Here is a 23,356-nt window from a genome sequence, read left to right on the forward strand (position 1 = left end):
GAAACTTTAGTGCCAACTTAAATTTTGTTTCCTTGTAGGCAATTGGAATATTGTCTTTGGATGTTTGAAGTTTTGTGTGTGTGTTTTTAAAATAAACTGGTTATATTACAATGGATAAAATGTGGGTATCTTTCTTTCTATTTATTATCTATCTATCTATCTATCTATCTATCATCTATCTATCTATCTATTTTAGAGAGAGAGAATGTGCACAGGGGAGAGGGGCAGAAGGAAAGAGAGAGAGAGAGAGAGAGAGAGAGAGAGAGAGAGAGAGAGAGAGAGAGAATCTTAAGGAGGCTCCACACTTAGCACGGAGCCTGATGTGGGGCTTGATCCCATGACCCTAGGATCATGACTTGAGCTGAAATCAAGAGCGATATGCTCAATCATCTGAGCCACCCAGGTGCCCCTGTATTTCTTTTTATATATCTTGTCTGGAAGATGCACTTCTTGAATTTGGGAAAAAATATTCAGATATTTTTTCAGTTTGGGAGAGTTCTCAGCTTTTAATGCTATGAATATAACCTCCCTCCTGATGTTTCTATTCTGTCTTTCTGGAACTCTAATTACACTTAGGTTGGACATTCTCATCCATCCTTTATTAATCTTTGTGCTAAATTCTGGTATATTTCTCAGGTTTGTCTTCTAGTTCTTTAGTTCTCTCTTCAGCAGTATCTAATCTTCTATTTTACTCTATTCACTGACTTTTAAATTTTATTGTTTATATGTATTTTTCATTTCTAGAGGTTCTGTTTGGTTTCTTTTCAGATTGTCCAGTTTTTTTAAATTTATAGTGTGTCATTCAAATGACTACATTTTTGTCTTTAGTTGTTTCATTCATACTTGTTTTTTTTTTAATTTTTAATGTTTATTTATTTTTGAGAGAGAGAGAGAGACACAGCCTGAGTGGGGGAGGGGCATAGAAAGAGGGAGACACAGAATCTGAAGTAGGCTCCAGGCTCCATGCTGTCAGCACTGAGCCTGACTTGGGGCTCGAACTCATGAACTGTGAGATCATGACCTGAGCTGCAGTCAGATGCTTAACTGACTGAGCCACCCAGGTGCCCCCATTCACACTTGTTCAATAGCCTCCATTGATTGTTCAATTGTCTGAAGTTCTCAGACTTTAATACTGCTGCTGGTTATGGTTAGTGATTCATTATTCTTTCTCTTAATGGATTGGGTTTATGGGTTTATGGGTTTATGACTTTAGGTTATAAACTTCCTTGGATTCAGGTCATGTCACTCTAGGACAATTTTGTGTTCAGTTTGACCAGGCATCCCAAGGTAATACTGTCCTGGGGCCAATTTTAATGTTAATATTTCATTTTTGTGGTTCTTGGATCACATGCATAGTTGTAATTTCAAACCCTTGGGAAGGCTAGAACTGTGGTAAAAAGTGCCCAAATAAATGCTTTGTTTCCAGCCAGAATCTAAGCAGGGTCCGAATGGCATCCTCATAATATGCCTGAGCTAACTGAGTCCTTGTTTTTTGTTGGGGGGATCTTTGTTCTTCTTTGTGCTTCTTATGGATACAAGACTTCATTTCATTTTTTTTTTTATTTTTAAATTAAGTTTATTTATTTATTTTGAGAGAGACAGAGACAGTGTGAACAGAGCAGGGGCAGAGAAAGAGGAAGAGAGAGAATCCCAAGCAGGCTCCGTACCATCAGTGCAGAGCCCAACGTGGGACTCAAACTCGTGAAACTGTGAGATCATGACCTGAGCTGAAACGAAGAGTCGGATGCTTAACCAACCGAACCACCCAGGCACCCCTGCAAGGTTTCATTTCTTTATTGAAAATGATAGCTTCCTTCAAGACAAGGCCATTGTAATATTGGCTCATGTGATATTCATTCATGTGATGTCATCTCATGTACTCACTGCTTTTGTTGTCAGTTTCCTACTGTCTTTCTGGAATCCTGAGATTTCCTTTTCTTGATGGAGAGTTCAACTGTTCACATGAAAGAAATTTGTTTTAGTTTACAAAATATTTCTCAATGTTTATCATGGGTGGGCTTTTAGATTATTTTCTAATATTTCAGAATTCATTCTTTAAAAAAATCAATTTACACAAAAATTTTTAGTCACACACAAAAATAGAGAGAATAGTACAATGAATCTCAATATGCTGTCTCCCAGCTTACCAATATTGTATCAATTTTGTCAGGATCTTTCTTTTTTTTTTAATTTTTTTTAATGTTTATTTATTTTTGAGACAGAGAGAGACAGAGCATGAACAGGGGAGGGTCAGAGAGAGAGGGAGACATAGAATCCGAAACAGGCTCCAGGCTCTGAGATGTCAGCACAGAGCCCAACGCGGGGCTCGAACCCACAGACCATGGGATCACGACCTGAGCTGAAGTCAGAATCTCAACTGACTGAGCCACCCAGGTGCCCTTGTCAGGATCTTTCTTAAAGCATTTTTTCCTAGTGACTTTTGTAGCAGAGTTAAACTTTCTCCTGTAATTACACAGAGGAATTTTGGCATTAACTAGTTTTTAATTATAATACTATGTTTCATAGTTTTAAGAAATCACCTAGAGAAAGCAAAAGCTTTATATAGCAGTATGTTAAACCTAATATTAAATACTTAATTCATCGTTATTAAAATTCACATTCCAACATTTTCCAATTATAGGAAAATTACAATGTCCCTACACAGACACAAAATTGAATTGATATTCCCCCTTGGAGTTTTTGTGTTGGGTACTCCAGGGCTTTCACTGCACCATTCAGATCTCTGCCTCTCTTTGTTTGTATTCTACCCCATTTGAATTTGGGCCAATCTCACTAATTTAAAAAAAAATTTTTTTTTTCATTTATTTATTTTTGAGAGACAGAGACAGCACAAGTGGGGAGGGTCAGAGAGAGAAGGAGACAGAATCCAAAACAGGCTCCAGGCTCTGAGCTGTCAGCACGGAGCCCGACATGGGGCTCAAACTCGCAAACTGTGAGATCATGACCTGAGCCGAAGTCAGACGCTCAACCGACTGAGCCACCCAGGTGCCCCCAGTCTCACTGATTTTTGACTCCGTTTCTTTGCTATTTCAACTTCATTCATTCGTGTACATGTTTAAGCTTCCTGTGTCTCTTTTTTGGCTTTATTATCCCAGGGCCCTCTACTCCAGTTACTTCCATCTTCACCCTAATGTGAAAAGGCAGAGAGTAGAGAAGTTTCAGAATTTACATTTTTTCTAAGGTCACATTTTACAGAGTCCTGTTTTTTGTCATCTGACAAGTGAATTGACATTACCTACTATTGTTGGTGACAAGTAGGAGAAAAGTACTCCCAGTTTCCTGTTAATATCTTCTTGATAAAGAAGAAACACTTCTTAATGTTCTACAAATCTCTTCAGTTACAGTTTGGCCAAATTCATCTAATGTGTCCATAGTAGGGATACAGTATAGCCATTAATATTTTCTTGAGAAATTCCCTGTGAGTCAAGGGCTCAAAATGACTGACTCGTGATGGGTGGGCTTTACTATGTGCACTATAATTTAGAAGCAGGTGTAAAGCCGCAAATATTTCAGCACAACGTTTGGAACATTGGATCAGCAGAATTAGACCACCTTTTCTCTCCTGGCTAAACGTGAGAGAAAAGAGGCCACTTAACAATGGCAGGGAATGGGCTCCTTACCAGTCCTGTGTAGGCAGCTTCCCTGGAGAGATGTATGACTCTCTCAAGCTGGAGTTGAAATGTAGTTTGCACATACATCCAGTTTCCCAAGAGGAGACACTACTTTCATGCCATGTTTGAATGGGTGGACAAAGCCAGGGATGCTGTGTGTTTGGATATCTCTGCCTCTGACACCTTAAAATCTTAGAAAAAGATAGAAGTCCTCTGACTAAGTTGGAGGCCCCTACAGCTCTTAAACTGTCACCTTTAGTTCTTACCTAATGTCATAGAGAAATCCTGGGACTGCTGCTCAAATATCCCTATGTGGAGAGTGACGGAGTTTTGTGGAGGGAGGACTCCTTTTCTAATCATTGACCAGCTTCATAAACACGCTGACCTGTATGGTTGCACAGAACTCTGAGCACAGGGCTCCACCCATTGTTTAATGCTCTGCTGTCACTTTGTTGAAATTATTAACAATAATATAAATATTACAAATAATATAATATAAATAATATAAAATAATTTTTGAACAAGGGGCCCTATATTTGCGATTTACCCTGAGTGCCCTAAATTAGGTAGCCCATTCTGTCCCTGGGTTTTACTGTGATTGGACCAACTGCAGTCTCTTATTTGCCCTTGAATTAAGGACAGTGCCAAGCAATGTCATGAGTTAACAGTCATTGGCCAGTCAGGACCGCTGCCTGGAGCCAGGGATAGGGAGAGGTCTTCTAAACTTCATGGCTGATATTCCAATTAGAGATGAGGAAGTTGATACTGAGGATACAACCAATAAGAACTAGTCCATTCTTCCTCCTTGTTGTTGAGTGGTTGCTTATGTTTTACTTTTACTTTCTAATCTTACACCGCCTTGTAATAAGATAAAAGGTATATTTGTTAAAAAGAAAAAGTATATCATATGCATCCCCAAAACTGAAATTTTCAATATTCCCTTTTGAGATTCCCTTTACAATCTTACTCCCTTTACAATTGTATTCTCTGTAAAGTCTTCCTTTGTAAATTCAGAGAGTAAAAAAGGTAAATATCAGCTCAGCTTGAGACTGACTTGTTACTGATTTTAAAGTGAGAGAATTCTGGGGGTGCCTCAGTCGGTTAAGCTCAGTCAGTTAAGCCTCCGACTTCAGCTCAGGTCGTGATCTCACGGTCCTTGAGTTTGAGTCCCGCGTTGGGCTCTGTGCTGACAGCTCAGAGCCTGGAGCCTGTTTCAGATTCTGTGTCTCCCTCTCTCTGCCCCTCCCCCGTTCATGCTCTGTCTCTCTCTGTCTCAAAAATAAATAAAGGTTAAAAAAAAATTTTAAAGTTAGAGAATTCTGAGTGAGAGATGGTTATCTGAATGGGTGTTGTACAAATACATTAAGAACCACAGTACTTAGCTGGTATGATGCAGACCTTGGTATTACAGATCTGCCCTCTCACATATTCTTCCAGTATTTCAATGTTGACTGTGAAATGGGGTTCCCAATAAAACTACACATGCTGGAAAGTCCGCTTAGATCTCATTGCCTTCGTGAACAGTGAAGTTTAAAACTAACCTCAAGTGAGGCACTGATTTTATAATAAACCCTACCCTCTATGAACATGATGTGTCACTAAGTAGTTTCTTTTTTTTTTTTTTTTCAACGTTTATTTTTTTTTATTTTTGGGACAGAGAGAGACAGAGCATGAACGGGGGAGGAGCAGAGAGAGAGGGAGACACAGAATCGGAAACAGGCTCCAGGCTCTGAGCCATCAGCCCAGAGCCCGACGCGGGGCTCGAACGCACGGACCGCGAGATCGTGACCTGGCTGAAGTCGGACGCTTAACCGACTGCGCCACCCAGGCGCCCCAGTAGTTTCTTATACTCTCGTCATTTTAGAACTTATTTTTGCCATTAGTGGCATTAAAAACCAAACAGTTTTCATGTGTGTTAAAGTACATTTTGGGTAAATAAATAAAATGTGGTCTAATTTCAAATTCTTATTTTTAAATTCTTTAGCACCAAGACTAATGCCTATATTTAATAGAGAATACATATTTTCTCAATGAATAACTAATGTTTTTTAAAATATAACACCCAACATTTGTTTCTTTTTCAAGTAAGCAAACTAATTAATGAAACTTTGAATTTTGACCGTGTGTGTGTGTGTGTGTGTGTGTGTGTGTGTGTGTAATGGAATATAATCACAGAATTTAGAAGAAAACGGCTGATGAAAGCTTAATGTTTCAGCCTCAGATACACCATGGATACAAGTATTTCTCCTTTCTAGTCTACAGAGTTTTTGTGAGTCACAAATGAGTTAATCATAATAGTGAAAAGTTTTATAACTTACCATATGTGCTAATGAAAGGCATTATGTAACATCACTTAATCCTTATAATAACCCGAAATATAGTAATTTGCAGATGAAGAAACATAAATAGAAAAGTTCAGTAACTTGTGAAAAGCCACATAAATATGGAATAATAAAAGCAGGATTTGAAGCAGACCAATAGATATAATTATATAGAAAATGTTAAATCCCAATCCTCATGCTTCTCCTGGCAAAATTTGGTAGCTCATACGTAACTCTGATAATTAGTGTTGTACCAGCCAGGCACTTACATTTTTTGCATGTTCAAGACATTGAGTTACCAATGCCCTTGACTATGTCTGTAAAGACTTTTTACAAATGCCACAGTTGACTCATGTGTTTTACTTTGTCTCATTGATTTTCTTTTATGAGAAATAAAATAGTTACCATATATGGATTCAAAGATGTTTACAGAGTTGGTTAGGAGGCCAGGATCTTCACAGAAGGACCTGTCTTTAACTCTCTGTTCCTTCTTATCTTACTGTAACCCTTTTACGGATCTTCCTAAGTACACGAAGTCCTTTCATATTGGTTTGTGCCAGCAATTATTCTGACAAGATGTAACTGTCCCCATCAGTTATCTAGAATAGAGAATAGCTTTCATTATTCCATTCTGGTGATGTAGTCCTGACCTGTGTTGACTTTGTAGTACAGCCAGGAATAGATACTAAGCGTTCCCAATCCAAATGGACTCTTAGTAAGGACAGGTGAACTACTTTTAATAGCAAATTCACTGTTTCCTTTGAGAACGTTTATTTGCCAGTCGTAGAGAAGCAGCTCTGTTGCTAAATCCAAGGAGAGTCATCAAAATATTCTACAATGAATGAAGTGAATTTACCATGTTTAAAATGGAATAGTATCTTTGGCAGAATTGTACGGAGGAAAAGAATAGGTTATGGGATCAGAAAAACCTGGTTTTGATTCTACAAGTTAACATCTGTGTACTTTTGAGCACTTTCTTACCCTCACTGAATCTATCTCATCATATATAAAATAGGAATAAAAAATCTTTCTCATAGGATTGTAACGTACCTAGAATATATATAACGTATATATTGTATATAACGTATATAATGTATATATAACGTACCTAGAATCATAAATCCAGCCTAGAAGGTACTCAAGGATCTTTTGTCTATTTTCTTACCTTTAAGTTGTTTTACTTAATACAAAACAATAAGTGGAAGGGAAATTTTAAGTATATTTAATAACAAGAGACAACTTGAATAGATACTAATAATTTATTTAGGCTTTTACTGTCAACCTATCTCAGCCGATCCTCTCTGAATTGTATGTTTTTCTTGCTGAAGGTACCAACACTGTTGAAATGATAGTTGAACATCAGCAGTATGATGATTTCTGTTTTCTCTGCTATGGTGAGGTCTCATGCTACAAGCAATTGAGCATGCTTAAGGGTAACAGAAGGTATACCTTTTACTGGAAAGGGAGGGCAGCCCTTTCTCTCTTACTTCCAACTGCTGCACTTTTATAGTCCAGAGGGGAGTCCAAGATAAAAATTAATCTAGTGAAAGAAACAGGATGGGATGACTCCCTAGGTCATGGTAAGTTCTAGGGAATAGATAATTAAAAACAATAGTTGCAGTATTAGCCATCAACATTGGTGCCTTTGGGTCTGAGATATACTGGCTCATTCACATCTACTATCTTTTTCAGGAAGAAATCTTTTAGTGGGGACAATCTGTTCCATTGAATCTTTGCATTCATGCAGTGAATAACTATTGTCTACTCTTTGGTATCCCAGTGGTTTCTATCATTGTGGAAGAACGCTGGGAGTAAATAGATAGATAGACAGACAAGATTGTATGAGGTAGTCCTAATACTGTAATGAAAATAAAATAGGATGATGTTACTGAGGGATATAGGAGCACTTTGGATGATATGCTTATGGGAATTCTTGCTGTCCTCTGAAAAGGAAATACCTTTTGTGCATGTGTGTGTGTGCAGCTCACAATGCCATATCACAGTAGCACACCAAATGTGAGTTACCTTACTATTTTGTACTTTTCAAATGATTTCTTAAAATTCATTTCTCAGTATTCTCAATATTGATTCTCAATATTCTTTGGCTAGGTGAGGATGAATTAGCCTTTTGATCATCTCCTCACTTCAAATTTAGTTTATCATCAAGTGTATAAACCCCAAAGCTGTGAGCCCTACAGAAAATAATGTAATATAAAATGAATGATACTGGTCAGTATACATGGGTGCATTATCTATGAATATAAATTCAGATCGATGACATGCCATTACATGCTTTTTAGTCTTTTCCTTTCATGGGCCATTAGGAATTATATTCTTTAAGATATGTTTTTAACATAATAACCCCTTTGGTGTTAGCCTGGGGTGGTTCCAAACAGAAGTTATTCAGAAGACCTAAGTTTGAAGATCTGGAATTTTCACAGAATGGCTCTGCATAGCCAGGCAGATGTCTTAGCCTTTCTGCAATTGAGTTTTCTCATGTATACTATAGATGTGATACCACTTTAGCAGGTTGTGAAAATGAGATCATTGTGAACGAGGGCCTCTGAGTACCTGGTTTGGTGCTTGGCACCTGCTGGTTTTCAATACATGTCTTCCTGAGACTGAATTTTCCACCGATTTTTTTCACCTTTTTTGGTGGAGTCAAACTCTTACTCTCAGCTCTTTTAAGTAAGCATCTCTGCTTGTAGCACAATACATACAGTTGTGTCATTTTGAAGTTTACTGTCTGTATGATCACTCTGCCTGTGCTTATCTCCCACACTGAAATGTGTTTTAACCTCCCGCACCAAATGACATGACGGTCATATTCATGCAACGTGCCCGGAACCCCTGACCTTAGCACTCACGTGAGGCTGAATTTATGTGTTTATGTGTCTGTTTGTGTTCTGTCTGAGTATTATTTTGACTTGGATTTTCTTCCTCTCTGACTCCTGTCTTTCCCATTTTGTATTTTGAGTTTGAGGAGGTCGAAAAAAGTGTTGTGTCCTTAAGTTTTTGGCCGTGTCTCCTCTATGTTCTAGGATGAGAGACATTCCACATGTCATTGATTGGCTTTGAAAAGGAAAATCATGTTTTGATCCTGCCCCACTGAGCTCAGCGCATTTTGGGTTAGATAATAAAAACAGTGGTGAAGTGTGTGTTTTCATGAAGAATGAGACTCTGAGCTAATGGCTACAATCTGGTCATTTGGGGGAAAGACTTCTTACACGGTTTGGGCAGTTTTCAGAGAGGTTTGAAAGAGACGTGACATTAGGCAGTGTACTTAGGAGACTAGGAAGGGCAGTGAGACGATAAGAAGTGAAGTCTCTGAGGTGACCTATGTGAAGGAAACAAGCAGAAGAGGAGGTCTGGAATCCTTCTGTGATAGGCTGTATTTGCTCTGTATTACAGATCAAAGGGTTTGTTCGGCCATTTTGTCAGAGATGCAGAATTATTGTTAAACATTGTTTTTATTAAAATGAAATTGGCCTTAGGTTTGGAGAGGTTTTTCCCTTTATTTCTTTGACTGGGAGTTATATATCAGAAGAGATGTTTCCTTTCTTGTTGAGCTCTGTTCCCTTGCCTTTATCCTCCTCAACATAATTAGAATTAATTCTTCCACTGTGTTTCCGAAACCTGAAGACTCTGGGTTCAAGTAGCAGCTTGCTTAAATAATAACCAAAATTTTAATTATCACCTTCTTAAATGAAAAGTAATAAATCTTTATATAAACCAATAAGAGAATACAGAATTCAAAGAGCAAAATAGAATAGTCTCCTAATATCCCATCACCTGGATTCATATTAATATTTTTATTTATATGACACCAACCATGCAAATTTAGGGAATGAAGGAGAAAGAGAGGCTATGGAGGTGGTAGTGAGCCAATTATGGAGGAAAATGAAATCGGAGGCTCTGAGCTGACCCTGAACTGTTAGCATGGACAAGATTGGAAACCTTTGAGTAACCATGTATTTTTAAAAATAGGATCATGGTATGCAAATTGTTTTGTGACTTGCTATTTTTATTTACTACAAACACCATTCTATGTGATTAAATAGTCTTCTAAAGCATCTTTCATATAGTTAAGTATTCTGTTGTTTGTTTCATAGTATTTTTAAGCAACTCCCATTGGTGAATGTTTAGGTGATTGCTATCTTTTTATTATAGGGGGCACCAGTGGGGCTCAGTCAATTAAGCGTCTGCCTCTGGCTCAGGTCGTGATCTGGCAGTTCATGGGTTTGAGCCCGATGTGCTGACGGTGGAGAGCCTGCTTGGGATCCTCTCTTTCCTCTCTCTCTCTGCCTCTATCCAGCTTTTCCTCTCTCTCACAAAATAAATAAATAAACTTTAAAAATGTTAAAAAAAATTATAAACTATGCAGAGATGAAGATCCATGTAGATAAATCCATGTTCACAACCATGATTATTTCCTTAGGATAAAAGTATTAGAAATACCACAGTGTCAAAGGGTATGCATTTAAAACTTTTTTTTTTTTGGATACATATTGTCCTGCCTAGCTGTAATCCAAAACAGTATTTGCCAACTTATATGCCCATCAGCTGGCTGTGAGAGTGTATTTTTCTATACATTTGCCCAGGACACAGATGCTACCCCTTTGTGAATATTAGTAGCTTGATTTCATTATCATATGCATGCAGGCGCGTGCACACGCGTGCACACACACACACACACACACACACACACAATTTTCTGTATGTATGTGGGTGTCTAGAATCTAGAATCTAGAGTCATTCTTATTTGCAGAATGTATTTTATATTATGAACATTGTCAGTCTATCGTGTCAAATGAGTTTGCAAACATAGGATTCTGTCGTGCCTGCTCCTAAATATAAATATCTTGACTTCCCAGGTGCCTGTATGAACATCACCCACAGCCAGTGTCAGATGCTGCCCTACCACACCACGCTAACCCCTGTCTTCTCATTTGTCAAAAACATGGAAATGGAGAAGTTCCTCAAGTTCTTCATGTACCTCCATCGCCTCAGTTGCTATCAACATATCATGCTTTTTGGCTGTAGCCTCGCCTTCCCTGAGTGCGTCGGTGATGGCGATGACAGGTATTTTGGAACCAAAATCATTCAATGATAAGAGTCAGTTGTAGCAGAAGTGACTGAGGGGGAATGAGATCATCCCAAGCTACCACCGTATATTTTTGTGAAAGGAGAAAATATCTCATGCCAGTCATAGCCAGTTGTAATTCTTTTAAACTAGATTTTTGTTTGAAAACCTAGAGTAGTTTTATTTCTGGGAAGAAATTAGTCAGGATGTTAGGTTGAGGCGATCAGCTGGGACACTGAGTAGCTGTTTCAGTGAGGGTCTGGCAGAAGACAGCACACTCAAAGGGGTGACTGAAAAGAGTTTATTGAAGAGAAGATTTATGGAGGTGTGGACAGGTTAAGAGAACAAATAAATTATGAGAGGCACCAGGGTCTCATGATAGGGGGATGCAGTTCTACCACCCAGGACTTGGAAGGGGAGAAGGGCGGATAGCACCTGGAGAGAATTATAGCTGCGGGTAAGAGGTCTTCCAACAAGCCAAGTGCTGTGACCCGAGACAGAGGAGCACAGCCACTGCCAGCCCTGCAGGACAGAGAAGAAGAAATAAATACCCCAACCTCACTCTCCTGCCCTCCCCCCTGCCAGGACCTCCCACCAGATCAACTCACCCACAGCTATTGGGCAAGGGTGTGTTATTGATGTGAGCACAATGGATGAGATCCCAAATCTCGTCTAAGTATCATCAGGTCCTAAGTGCCAAATCTCATCCTCTAAATCAGGTAAAGGTAAGACACCAGGTGGTTCTTATGGTCAACACGGGAACCCACAGCAGGTGAGGAGGGCGTGGGGTAGATGCAGAAGGGCAAACAGAGACTGTCTAGTGCTCCATCAAATAAGATTGGAAAGAATTTTCTTATTTTAGGTGTGGGGAAGCATTTGTGAGTGAGCATGCTTGTGTACGTGTCTTGTAAGCGCATTTCTTTTTTTTTTTTTTTGAGATATAAAATTGATACAAACATTATATTGGTTTCAGGCATACCACATAATGGTTCAACATTTGCATATATTGCCAAATGACCACCTCAGTAAGTCCAGTTAGCACTCACCACCACACAATGGCAAATTTTCTTTTTCTTAGAATGAGAAGTTTATTTTGCTTATTTTTTTAAGGTTTATTCATTTTTCGGAGATAGAGAGACAGAGAGACAAAGCGTGAATAGGGGAGGGGCAGAGAGAGAGGGAGACATAGAATCTGAAGCAGGTTCCAGGATCTGAGCTGTCAGCACAGACCCCGATGTGGGGCTCGAACTCACAGACCGCGAGATCATGACCTGAGCTGAAGTTGGACGTTTAACTGACGGAGCCACCCAGGTGCCCCTAGAATGAGAAATTTTAAAATCAACTCTCTTAGCAACTTTTAAATGTACAATAGAGTATTATTAACTATAGTCACTATGCTGTATATTACATCTCCATAAATTATTTAGTTTATAACTGGAAATTTGTACATTAATTTGACCACCTTCACCTTACTGAAATAGCATAACTTCAATATTACATTATTATATTGAAATAATTTTCAATAAGAGTAAATCAATTAAAAGTGTGTTATGGAATATTTTAAATTTACTAAGTATACATCTTTAAAAATTTTTCAAAGCATGTACTAAATACAAAATTACATGGAACATCAGTTGTTTTCTGAATTAAAATGTTAAGGTGTCTTTGGAATAGTAATGTTAGAATGAGATGCATTTTCAAGTGTAAATAGATTCCATATTATTTGCAGTATTTTTTTTTAATGTTTATTTTTGAGAGAGAGAGAGAGAGAGAGGGAGAGAGAGAGAGGGAGGGAGACAGAGTGTGAGTGGGGGAGGGGCAGAGAGAGAGGGAGACACAGAATCTGAGGCAGGCTGCAGGCTCTGGGCTGTCAGCACAGAGCCCCATGCAGGGCTTGAGCTCACAGACTGCGAGATCATGACCTGAACTGACGTCAGATGCTTAACACTGAGCCACCCAGGCGCCCCTATTTGTACTAATTTAATTAGTGTATAAAATGTGTCTGGAATAGGACACAGGCGTTTATTGTTTTAACTGGAAAATGCCTGAATGGCCACAGAATAAAATCTGGGTAAAACAGAAACAGTAGATTATTGTAGAAATAAGTAAAGAGCTATGATCAGATACTGTGTTCAGGAAAACATTTCACTCGAAAGAACCCTATGCAGAGCAGGCTTTCATGGTGATAAGAGTGAAGCAGTGGGAGCGTGACATGATGGTTGGATTAGTTTTCTAGAGCTGCCATAATAAATTACTACAAGCTGAGTGGCTTACACATTTATTCTCTCACAGTTCTAGAAACGAGAAGTCTAAAATCTGACAGGGCCATGCTCCCTCTGGAGATTCTGAGGGGGGCAGGGGACATTGTCTCCCTTTGTCAGCTTCTGGTAGTTTCAGGCTTTCCTTGACCTGTGGCCACATCACTCTACTCTCTGCCTCCATTTTCACATAGCCTTCTCTGTGTGTCTCTCTTCTCTTATGAGGACACTTGCCATTGGTTTAGGTAGCCCAAGAGGGTCTCATCATCTCAAGGTTCTAATTACACCCACAAAGACCTTTTATCCAAATAAGGCAACGTTCACAGGTTCCAGAAGTTAGGACGTGGACACATCATTTTGGGACCATCCATTCAACACACTGCAGCCAGTGAGGAAGCAGGGCACAAAGCCACACGTCTCAGCCTTATCTTGTACGTAGATAAAACAATGAAAGAGAGTGCATTCAGCTTCCTGGAGACTCTGAATTCCCTTTGGTCATCCTTATTGTAACTCAACCTCCACTCTCACTTCAATCAACTGTAAAATTTTAGTGATGCTACTCATAGCCTTCCGGGCACTTTTAGGTAAAATTTGTTTCTCTTCTGACCTGGTTCATCCTGAGAAATGCTCTAATATAAGTGTTTTCCATTTTCTGTTATAATGGATAATAATTTATAGTCACTTTTCAGGTATACTTTGGAGACTTATCCTATTTTTTATTATTACATTTATTATTATACTTAACTTTATAATTACACTTTCAGACCAGTGCTTCCTGCTGTCATTTAGTGTGTGCCTAGACCCAACTAGCTAGATTTAATAAGCAAAACAAGTTAATAAAGGTAAAATGTATTTTAGAAAATAGTTCAAACATTTTTCTTCTTTTTCACATAACATCATCCATTATACTAATTTTTTCTACTGTTCAAATAATGGAGCATTGCTTATATTCTATTATGGACAAAATAGCTGTTTGGTAATATTTAACATTTAGTTTAAAAAGATCTAGTGGGATATATAAATAGTATAGTTTTTAACCTGCTCCCTCAGATGCTCATTAACTACATATATAAGAATGAACTTTAATAATTTCTATTTACACTAGGATTGCTATGAATAAATATGTGTATCATATACTATAACACAGGCTAATTGAAGTTGTGTATAATTTCTGTGGATTCAGTGACATATATCTCAAACTATAGAGATTTCGCTGATAAGTCATTTGGGTAGTCATAAAAATATGAGTTAGAAGGACTAGCTTAAAAATATCAGCAAGTAACTAGAGAGAAATTCACAATTTCTGGGCCAGGAGAATACCAGTTGCTTCTGGATGGCTCTTTGATACACAAGATACAATTAAGGTGTCTGGAAAAGAAACCATCCACATGCTTTCTATGTGTAACTATCTCTCATTCCAACCTTGTTTAAATAATCGGCCTATAACATTATCAAAGCTGTAGGGAAGTCAGTTTGCCTTGGAAGGTCCAGCTTTGCTTGTAGAAGACACCCAGGAGACCTGCTGATGTGGGGTGATGGTCACTCCACTCACATCTTCTAATACTTTGTAGAGAAACTCTGTGCTCATGGAATGAGTCCTTAACATTAAAAACTGGACATGCTTGCTATTGATTCTTTTCCCCCTCTGGAGCATTAATTTGTCACTAGGTCCTTTGCAGAAATTCTTAATATCTGTGGAGATGAAATAATCTTTATCTAGCTGGATTAGTTGAGATTAAAGATTATATCTCAAACCTAGGACTACAGGACAGTTTTCTGTAGTGTACTCAGTCCCTGTACGATTGTGGTAAGGATCAAATGAATTTCCTTGAATGAGCTTCCTCAAAAGAACTATTGTGCTTTTTCCCAAATAACTATGTTTGCTGGAAGTTAGAAAATTTAATCTGGTAACTACAGAGAAAGCACTTAAAGTTTGGGGGCAGATGAACACTGACTCAATCTGTAGCTCTGTCAATCGCCAGTTAAAGGGCCTTGGACATATTAGTTAGTCTTGTGAGCCCATGGTTTACTCATTTCTATGATGAGGGTGATTATACCCCCTTTATAGGCTGTGTTTGTGTGTATTCGACAGAATGATTTATGCAAAGTGCCCATACATGGTTTCCCCTACCTGGTGTGCAGTAACTTCTCCATATATAATAACTTAGTATTATTGATGTGGTAGTCCAAGATGATATGTGACTTTCTGGGAGCATATAAACTTCATCACCTCCTTTAGAGATGCAAGATTTGCAATTTTTTTTTTCTCATTCTTCTCACCTTCTAAACCTGATTAGTGATATTGAGCATCATTTAATGTGTCTGTTGGACATCTATATGTCTTCTTTGGGAAAATATCCATCAGGTCCTCTGCCCATTTTTTAATTGGATTTTTTTTTTTTTTTGGTGTTCAGTTGTGTAAGTTCTTTATGTATTTTGGATATTGACCCCTTATCTGATGTATTATTCGCAAATATCTTCTCCCATTCAGTAAGTTTCCTTTTTGTTTTGTTGATGGTTTCTGTCACTGTGCAAAAGCTTTTTATTTTGGTGTGGTCCCAATAGTTTAATTTTGCATTCATTTCCCTTGCCTCAGGAGACATATCAAGGAAAATGTTTATATGGCTGATATTGGAGAAATTACTATGTTTGCTTCTAGGAATTTTATGGTTTCAGGTCTCACATTTAGGTCTTTAATCCATTTTGGGTTTATTTTTGTGTATAGTGTAAGAAAGTGGTCTAGTTTCATTCTTTTGCATTTATCTGTCCTGTATTCCCGACAGTATTTGTTGAAGAGACTTTTCTCCATTATATATTCTTGCCTCCTTTGTCGTAAATTAATTGACCATAAAATTGTGGGTTTATTTCTAGACTCTCTGTGTTTATTCTTTGTGCTGCTGCTGTACTGTTTTGGTTACTGAAGCTTTGTAATATATCGTGAGGTCTGGGATTGTGGTACCTCTGCTTTGTTCTCATTTCTCAAGATTTCTTTGGCTATTTGAGGTCTTCTGTGGGTCCATGTAAATTTTAGTATCATTTGTTCTGGCTCTGTGAAAAATGTCTTGGTATTTTGATAGAGACTGTATTGAATCTATAGATCGCTTTGAGGGGTATGGACATTTTAACAATATTAATTCTTCCACCTATCGGTGTGAAACATTGTTCCATTTGCTGGTGTTGTCTTCAGTTCTTTCATCAATGTTTTATAGTTTTCAGAGTACAAGTCTTTCACCTCCTTGGTTAAATTTATTCCTAGGTATTTTATTGGTTTCGGTGCAATTATAAATGGAATTGTTTTCTTAATTTCTCTTTCTGCTATTTTGTTATTAATGTATAGCAATATGGCTGATTTATGAGGACTAATTTTGTATCCTTCAACTTTTCTGACTTGACTTATTACTTGTAATAGTTTTTTGGTGGACTCTTTAGGATTTTCTGTATATAGTACCAGGTCATCTGCAGATAGCAACAGTTTAACTTCTACCTTGCCAATATGGATGCTTCTTATTTCTTTTTCTTTTCTGATTGCTGTGGCTAGGATTTCCAGTATTATGTTCAATAACAGTATACTGTGAGGGTGGATATCTTTGTGTTGTTCCTGATCTTGTAGGAAAAACTCTCAGGTTTTTTTAAATCATTGAATAGGTTGTTGGCTGTGGGTTTTTTATATATGCCCTTTATTATGTTGAAGTATGTTGATTACTGGAATGATTAAAAAAATATTTGCTATACTAGAATTATAAAGCCTCTCCCTCATCACCAAATTTATACTCACAATTCCTACTACTGCACATCATTATATTGCTACACCATTTCTGAGTTAGATTTTACTGATAATGTTTTAATAAGAAATTAAAATTTGTCTGCTTCTAATGTAATTTTGGGGAGCTTACTGTATTCTTAAATGTGTTATTTTATAAGACAGCATGGGCCAATCTCCTATGTAAATGCAACCCTGAAGTCATCTTGAAAGCTATTAGAAAATATAATTTGTTTTAAAACCATTTTTGGGGGGCTCCTGGGTGGTTCAGTCAGTTGAGCATCTGACTCTTGGTTTTGGCTCAGGTCATAGACCTAGGGTTGTGAGATCAAGCTCCAGATCAGGTTCTGTGCTGACAGTGCGGAGCCTGCTTGGGATTATCTCTCCCCCCTCCTCTCTCTGCCACTTCCCCACTCTCTCTCTCTGTCTCTCAAAACAAATAAATAGACTTAACATTTTTTTTGAAGTATTCATAAATTATATAAGTTAGCATAAGCTTATTGTATTAATTTTTTCTAAGTGGAAAGTAATTACATACTGCTAATTTATTTTATTAAAGATTTTTTCTATGTCCCAAGAACTCTATTATGTCACATTTGGGAATAAATGGAAATATTACAGATTAACATTTTTTAATAATTATAATTTTAAAATTTTATATAGGTCAGTAGTCAAATAAATAAACTTTGTTGCTATTACCAAGTAAATATCCTGAAAGCCATTTGCCACTTGCTTCCCTGATTGTACCAACTAACTTGGAAGCAGCAGTCTTTTCAGCCATACCAGTGTTGACTACATGGCTGTTCAGATGGTCAATTGTGTCTGTTTGCTTTTCAACTTCAGGCAGCACAGTTGATGTTGTCTGCTTTTCAGCATTAGACATAAAAGATTAAATGGTAAGTAAGCTTCCATTTTATGATCCAAAATGGCCCCAAATGTGGGTGAGATATAGTCAAATAACTCATATTATTTTTATTTTACAAAGACGTAAAGCTAGACAATCCGGCCATGATAGCTCAGCTCTTTGTGATTCTGTCCTGTCACATCACTGATGGTGTCTCAAGCACACATATTTTATGAAGCTCAGTGGAATCATTTGTTTACTTTTCTCCTCAAAAGCTCATTGGTATTACGTGGCTGTGACTAGAATTTAGATTTAATCTTTTTGATTCAATTTATTTGAAGATCCATATGTAAGGCGTCATTTCATGATGTACAAAAATCAAAACAGCTGCAAAAATAATTTAACAATTGCAAGTTTCTTGTGTGATTCGTTAATCCTCTATTCCATGGGCCCTGGTAAATATGCCAAGTATTAATGAGAATCAGGATCCTGTCAGTTAGAAGTTGAGTGGAATTTTATATTCCCTTTCAGGGGTGGTTGTGTGGTTTTACATTATTCACACTTATCTTAATTCAAGCTGTGTTTATCTGTTAGTATTTCCTTGTTCTTCTATTTTAAGGGCGACCCCCTACTGCTGGCATATTAACAAGACACTTAATCTGTAGAGTTTTCATCCTTAGCAATTTTATTAACATTTTAAGAGCGTTTTCCTCTTATACGAGAATTATTTCGAGATTGAACAGCACGTGTAAAATTTGCTGACCTAATGGGGAGGAAATCATATGAGCAAGACCGGCATGAGTTCTTGTATAATCTGTAGTTGGGAGTTAGGTAGTTATGGTTTGCTCCCAACTTTGGTACTGACAGCTTTATTCCAAGCAGGACACTAAATTATCCCCTGCATGTGACTCATTTGTTTTTTCAAAAAATATTTGCTGACTGTACATACTGGGTATATAGCCACAAACAAAATAGATCCTTGACCTCGCAGGACTTTTATTACAGTGAAGGGAAATAAGCAATAAGCAAATAAATAGATAATAAAAAAAATTAAAATAAATAAATAAATAGATAGTAGTATATCACATAGTGAAAAGTGCGATGGAAAAAAAATCCAGCAAGGAATTGGAGAGCTTTGGGAGAATGGGCTTTGGTGGCAAGATGTGTAATTTTAAGCAGAGCCTTGTTTAGGAGAACTTCACTGAGATCTGTGAGGATATGAGAATCTAGGAGATGAGGGAGACCTGGACATCTGTTGGTGTTTCCAATTTATTTATGCCTTTAGCAAGCATTTGTTGGCACCTACAATGTGCCAGGTGCATAGTTTGATGTTGGGGATGTGGAAATGAATAAAATACAGTTCTGCCTTCAAGGAACTCAGCATAATAGGGGACCAGACATGAAAACAATCAAATTGTACAGTGCGATCAGCTCACAAAGTGTGGGGGTTACAGACAGACAAAGGAAGCCCTCTTTCCATCCTGCATTGTTAGAGAAGGCTTCTCCCAGGGAGGAAGCAACGGCTGAATTGGTTTTGCAGGATAAATAGAAGTTCGCCATGTGGACAAGGTAGAAAAAGAAGACGTTTCAGGTAGAGCAACTGTCTAGATCTAGGATATATTAGGGGAACTACAACTAGTTCAATTTTGCTAGGATATAAAGTGGGGAGAGAACAAACATATTTTAGGGAATTTTAAGAAGTAGAATTAATAGCACGTAGTGATTAGTTGCATATGAATGGTGAGGTTGAGGGTGAGGCAAAGGCTTTTGGGCTTGCAGACTTAGGTGGACGGTATTACCACCAAGAAAACCATGTATATCAAGGGAGAAGTCGTGGCTGTGGTGGTGGGGGGGGGGGCGGTTAGTGGATAGTGAGTTAATATTGGCGTAATGTCTTTACCTGGTTCGAGAAGTGCATGATTGTACTTTTCCTTTCAGAGGAGATAAGAGCATTTTCTCTTCTGTAAGACATGACCTGATTGATATTTTCATCTAGTGGTTTGCTAGTAAACTGGCTCCCTGAACCAAAAAACGAAACAAAACAATCATTCGTGGCACTGGCTGATTTCTGTGGTATAAATACTCCCAGATTTCAAGCTAATAATAGTTTAACAATCTAATCACACCCCACATTGTGTTTTATCCCGTGACAAGTGTTTGCTGAGCTCCCACTAGATACAGGGCACACAGCAGCATGCTGGCTGTTTCTCATGTACCACTTTTTTTTTTTTTTTTTTAAGTTTACTTATTTATTTGCAGAGAGAGCACGTGTAGGAAAGAAAGTCCCAAGCAGGCTCCATGCTGTCAGCACAGAGCCTGAAGCAGGACTCAATCTCATGAACCTTGAGATTATGACCTGAGCCAAAATCAAGAGTTGGACACTTAACGGACTGAGCCACCCTGGCGCTCCCCTCTCATTTGCTTCTCGATGTCCACTTGCCACCATCCTCCACTTCACTCTTGTCCCCAGGGGGCTTTCAATCATGCTACTTTCTCCCTTGCTGTGGGGCTCAGCCAGCGGGAGCCACCAACAGGACATCAGCATATGGGAAGAGTCAGGGTGTGTAGTAATCCCGTACTTCTTTCTTTGCCAGATTGCGTGGTTGGCTTGCATTCCACCACGAGAATCTGTGGCTGGTACAGGAAGCCTTCTCCATATGGCTTTCTCTAAGTTCCAATGACTGCTCCTTCCCTTGTTCCTTAAGACTGGGATGCTAACAGTAACCTGTCTCAGCATACTGTACTACCCCTTGTTGATTTTTCTAAACCCTGCCAGCGCCTTTGTTAAGTGGCTCTTTCACTAAACGCTCTGCAGTGATCCTACTTGCTTTCCCTCTGGAACCGTGGCTATTTCAAAGGAAAAATAAGACAGACATGGTCTTTGTTTTTAAAGCGCTTCAGACCAATGTGACCAAAAAACATCCTGACATTTCCCATTATTTCTCCTCTGATGTGGGACAATGACATAAAACATTCTCTTGTGCACTTTTCCATCTCCATAGCTAGTGAAGCTGGGAACCAAGGAAACCTCTTTCCTACCTCTGTCATACCCCATCTAAGCCATACCTCTTATGAGGTCTCTTGAGGCCAACAGAATGTGCTGGCATAGGAAGCTGATGTGGTTGGTTCATCAAAGAGAGAACAAGCCATCTGTTGTTTTTGTGTTTTCCAGCAGTGGTGATGAAATCATGCTCCTGTGTCATTGGTAGGTTTACTCCTATGTTACTTACCTGTGGCTCACGTCTGTGAGAAGAGACCAGCTAGGTGATGCATTTTGGAGCCCTGGCTGGAGTCATACTATCTGACTATGAGAACTCTTTTTTTTTAGTTTTCATGTTCCTCACAATGTAAAAGGAGGAAATAGGAGCCAATTATCTTGTAAGACATTTCCAGCATTAACATTCTTTTCATGCTAAGGTCTGCAGCTCTGGGAGCTGCCTGTGACGAGGACTCTGTGAGCATTGTTGACGGAATAGCTCACCCTAACAGAAAATTTAGGAATATGGTTTTCAAAAATGACTGTATGAGTCTCATCAATGAGTGGCACATCTAACTCAGTAGCAATTTCTGACCAAGCGATATATCAAAGAAAAGTATATTATTTACATACTACTGCATAACAAATTACCACAAATCTAGCAGCTTAAAACAACGCACACCGAACTCTTTTCATGCCTAGCACAGCCATGGCTCATGGTCCCAAGAAGCATTGAAAGCGTGTAGCAGCTCCAAAGCTTTGGATGCTGGATAAACTGACCGGTATGTTTGCCCCTCGCCCATCTACTGGTCCCCATAAAATGAGAGAATGTCTCCCTTTTATTATTTTCCTAAGGAACAGACTTAAGTATGCCCTAACAGGAGATGAAGTAAAGAAGATCTGTACCTAGTGTTTTATGAAGATTGATGGCAAGGTCTGAACTGATATAACCTCCCCTGATGTTTTTATGGATGTCTTCAGCATTGACAAGGCTGGGGAGAATTTCGGTCTAAATTTTCCTTGGTTTTAAAGACCTTCAGACCAATGTGACCAAAAAATACCCTGACATTCCCCATTATTTCTCTTCTGATGTGAGACAAGGGTGCCACCAAGAGTCGCTTTGCTGTTCATTGGATTATACCTGAGGAAGCCACATGTAGGTTATGCAAAGTGAGAAGCATGTTTTGTCGGGACAAAAGGAATCCCTCATCCGATGACCCATGATGCTTGCATGATCTGCTATCCTAATCCCCTCCTCAAGGTGAATGACCATTCAGAAACTGGAGACTGGAAAGACTGGAAAGTTTGACACTGGTAATCTATGTATGGTGACCAGAGGGTACTAACCTGGGAAGAGTTGGTGTGATCACCAACAGAGAGAAACACCCTGATTTGCCAATGGCAACAGCTTTGCCACACGGCTGTGTCCGACATTTTTGTTATTAGCAAAGACAATAAACCATGGATTTCTCTTCCCTGTGGAGAGTACATCCACCTCACCATTGTTGAAGAGAGAGACAAGAGACTGGCAGCCAAACAGAGTACTGGATAAAATTGTCTCTAGGTAATGTAATTAGAAATATTTATACTTTATGACACAAAAATAGACACTCAGATCAATGGAACAGAATAGAGAACCCAGAAATGGACCCACAAACCTATGTCCAACTAATGTTTGACAAGCAGGAAAGAATATCCAATGGAATAAAAACAGTCTCTTCAGCAAGTGGTGCTGGGAAAACTGGACAGCGACATGCAGAAGAATGAACCCGGACCACTTTCTTACACCATACACAATAACAAACTCAAAATGGTTGAAAGACCTCAATGTAAGACCGGAAGCCATCAAAATCCTCGAGGATACAGCAGGCACAAACCTCTTTGATCTTGGCCGCAGCAACTTCTTACTCAACACGTCTCCGGAGGCAAGGGAAACAAAAGCAAAAAATGAACTATTAGGACCTCATCATAATACAAAGCTTCTGCACGGCAAAGGAAACAATCAGTAAAACTAAAAGGCAACCGACAGAATTGGAGAAGATATTTGCAAATGACATATCAGATGAAGGGTTAGTATCCAAAATCTATAAAGAACTTATCAAACTCAACACCCAAAAACAAATAATCCAGTGAAGAAATGGACAAAAGACATGAATAGACACTTCTCCAGAGAAGACATCCAGATGGCCAACCGACACATGAAAAAGTGCTCAACATCACTCATCATCAGGGAAATACAAATCAAAACCACAATGAGATACCACCTTACACATGTCAGAATGGCTCACATTAACAACTCAGGCAAAAACAGATGTTGGCAAGGATGCAGAGAAAGAGGATCTCTTTTGCACTGCTGGTGGGAATGTAAGCTGGTGCAACCACTCTGGAAAACAGTATGGATGTTCCTCAAAAAATTAAAAATAGAACTACCCTATGACCCAGCAATTGCACTACTAGCTATTTATCCAAGGGATACAGGGA

The 23,356-nt window shown here is 38.6% G+C and overlaps 1 protein-coding gene and 1 pseudogene across 7 annotated transcripts in view; both read left to right on the forward strand.

Annotated features, from left to right (window-relative positions):
- The window catches only part of CORIN (corin, serine peptidase), a 255,232-nt gene that overhangs the window by 66,943 nt on the left and 164,933 nt on the right, over nt 1-23,356 (forward strand). For all 7 annotated transcript variants that reach the window (XM_027056350.2, XM_053217396.1, XM_053217397.1 and 4 more), the window contains exon 4: nt 10,828-11,035. In XM_027056350.2, the coding sequence (XP_026912151.1) occupies nt 10,828-11,035 (208 nt within the window). The remainder of the gene's footprint in view (nt 1-10,827; nt 11,036-23,356) is intronic.
- LOC128314553 (40S ribosomal protein S4, X isoform-like) lies at nt 19,747-23,348 on the forward strand (annotated as a pseudogene).

This window comes from Acinonyx jubatus, chromosome B1, assembly GCF_027475565.1.
Source record: "Acinonyx jubatus isolate Ajub_Pintada_27869175 chromosome B1, VMU_Ajub_asm_v1.0, whole genome shotgun sequence".
NCBI classification, from domain to species: domain Eukaryota; kingdom Metazoa; phylum Chordata; class Mammalia; order Carnivora; family Felidae; genus Acinonyx; species Acinonyx jubatus.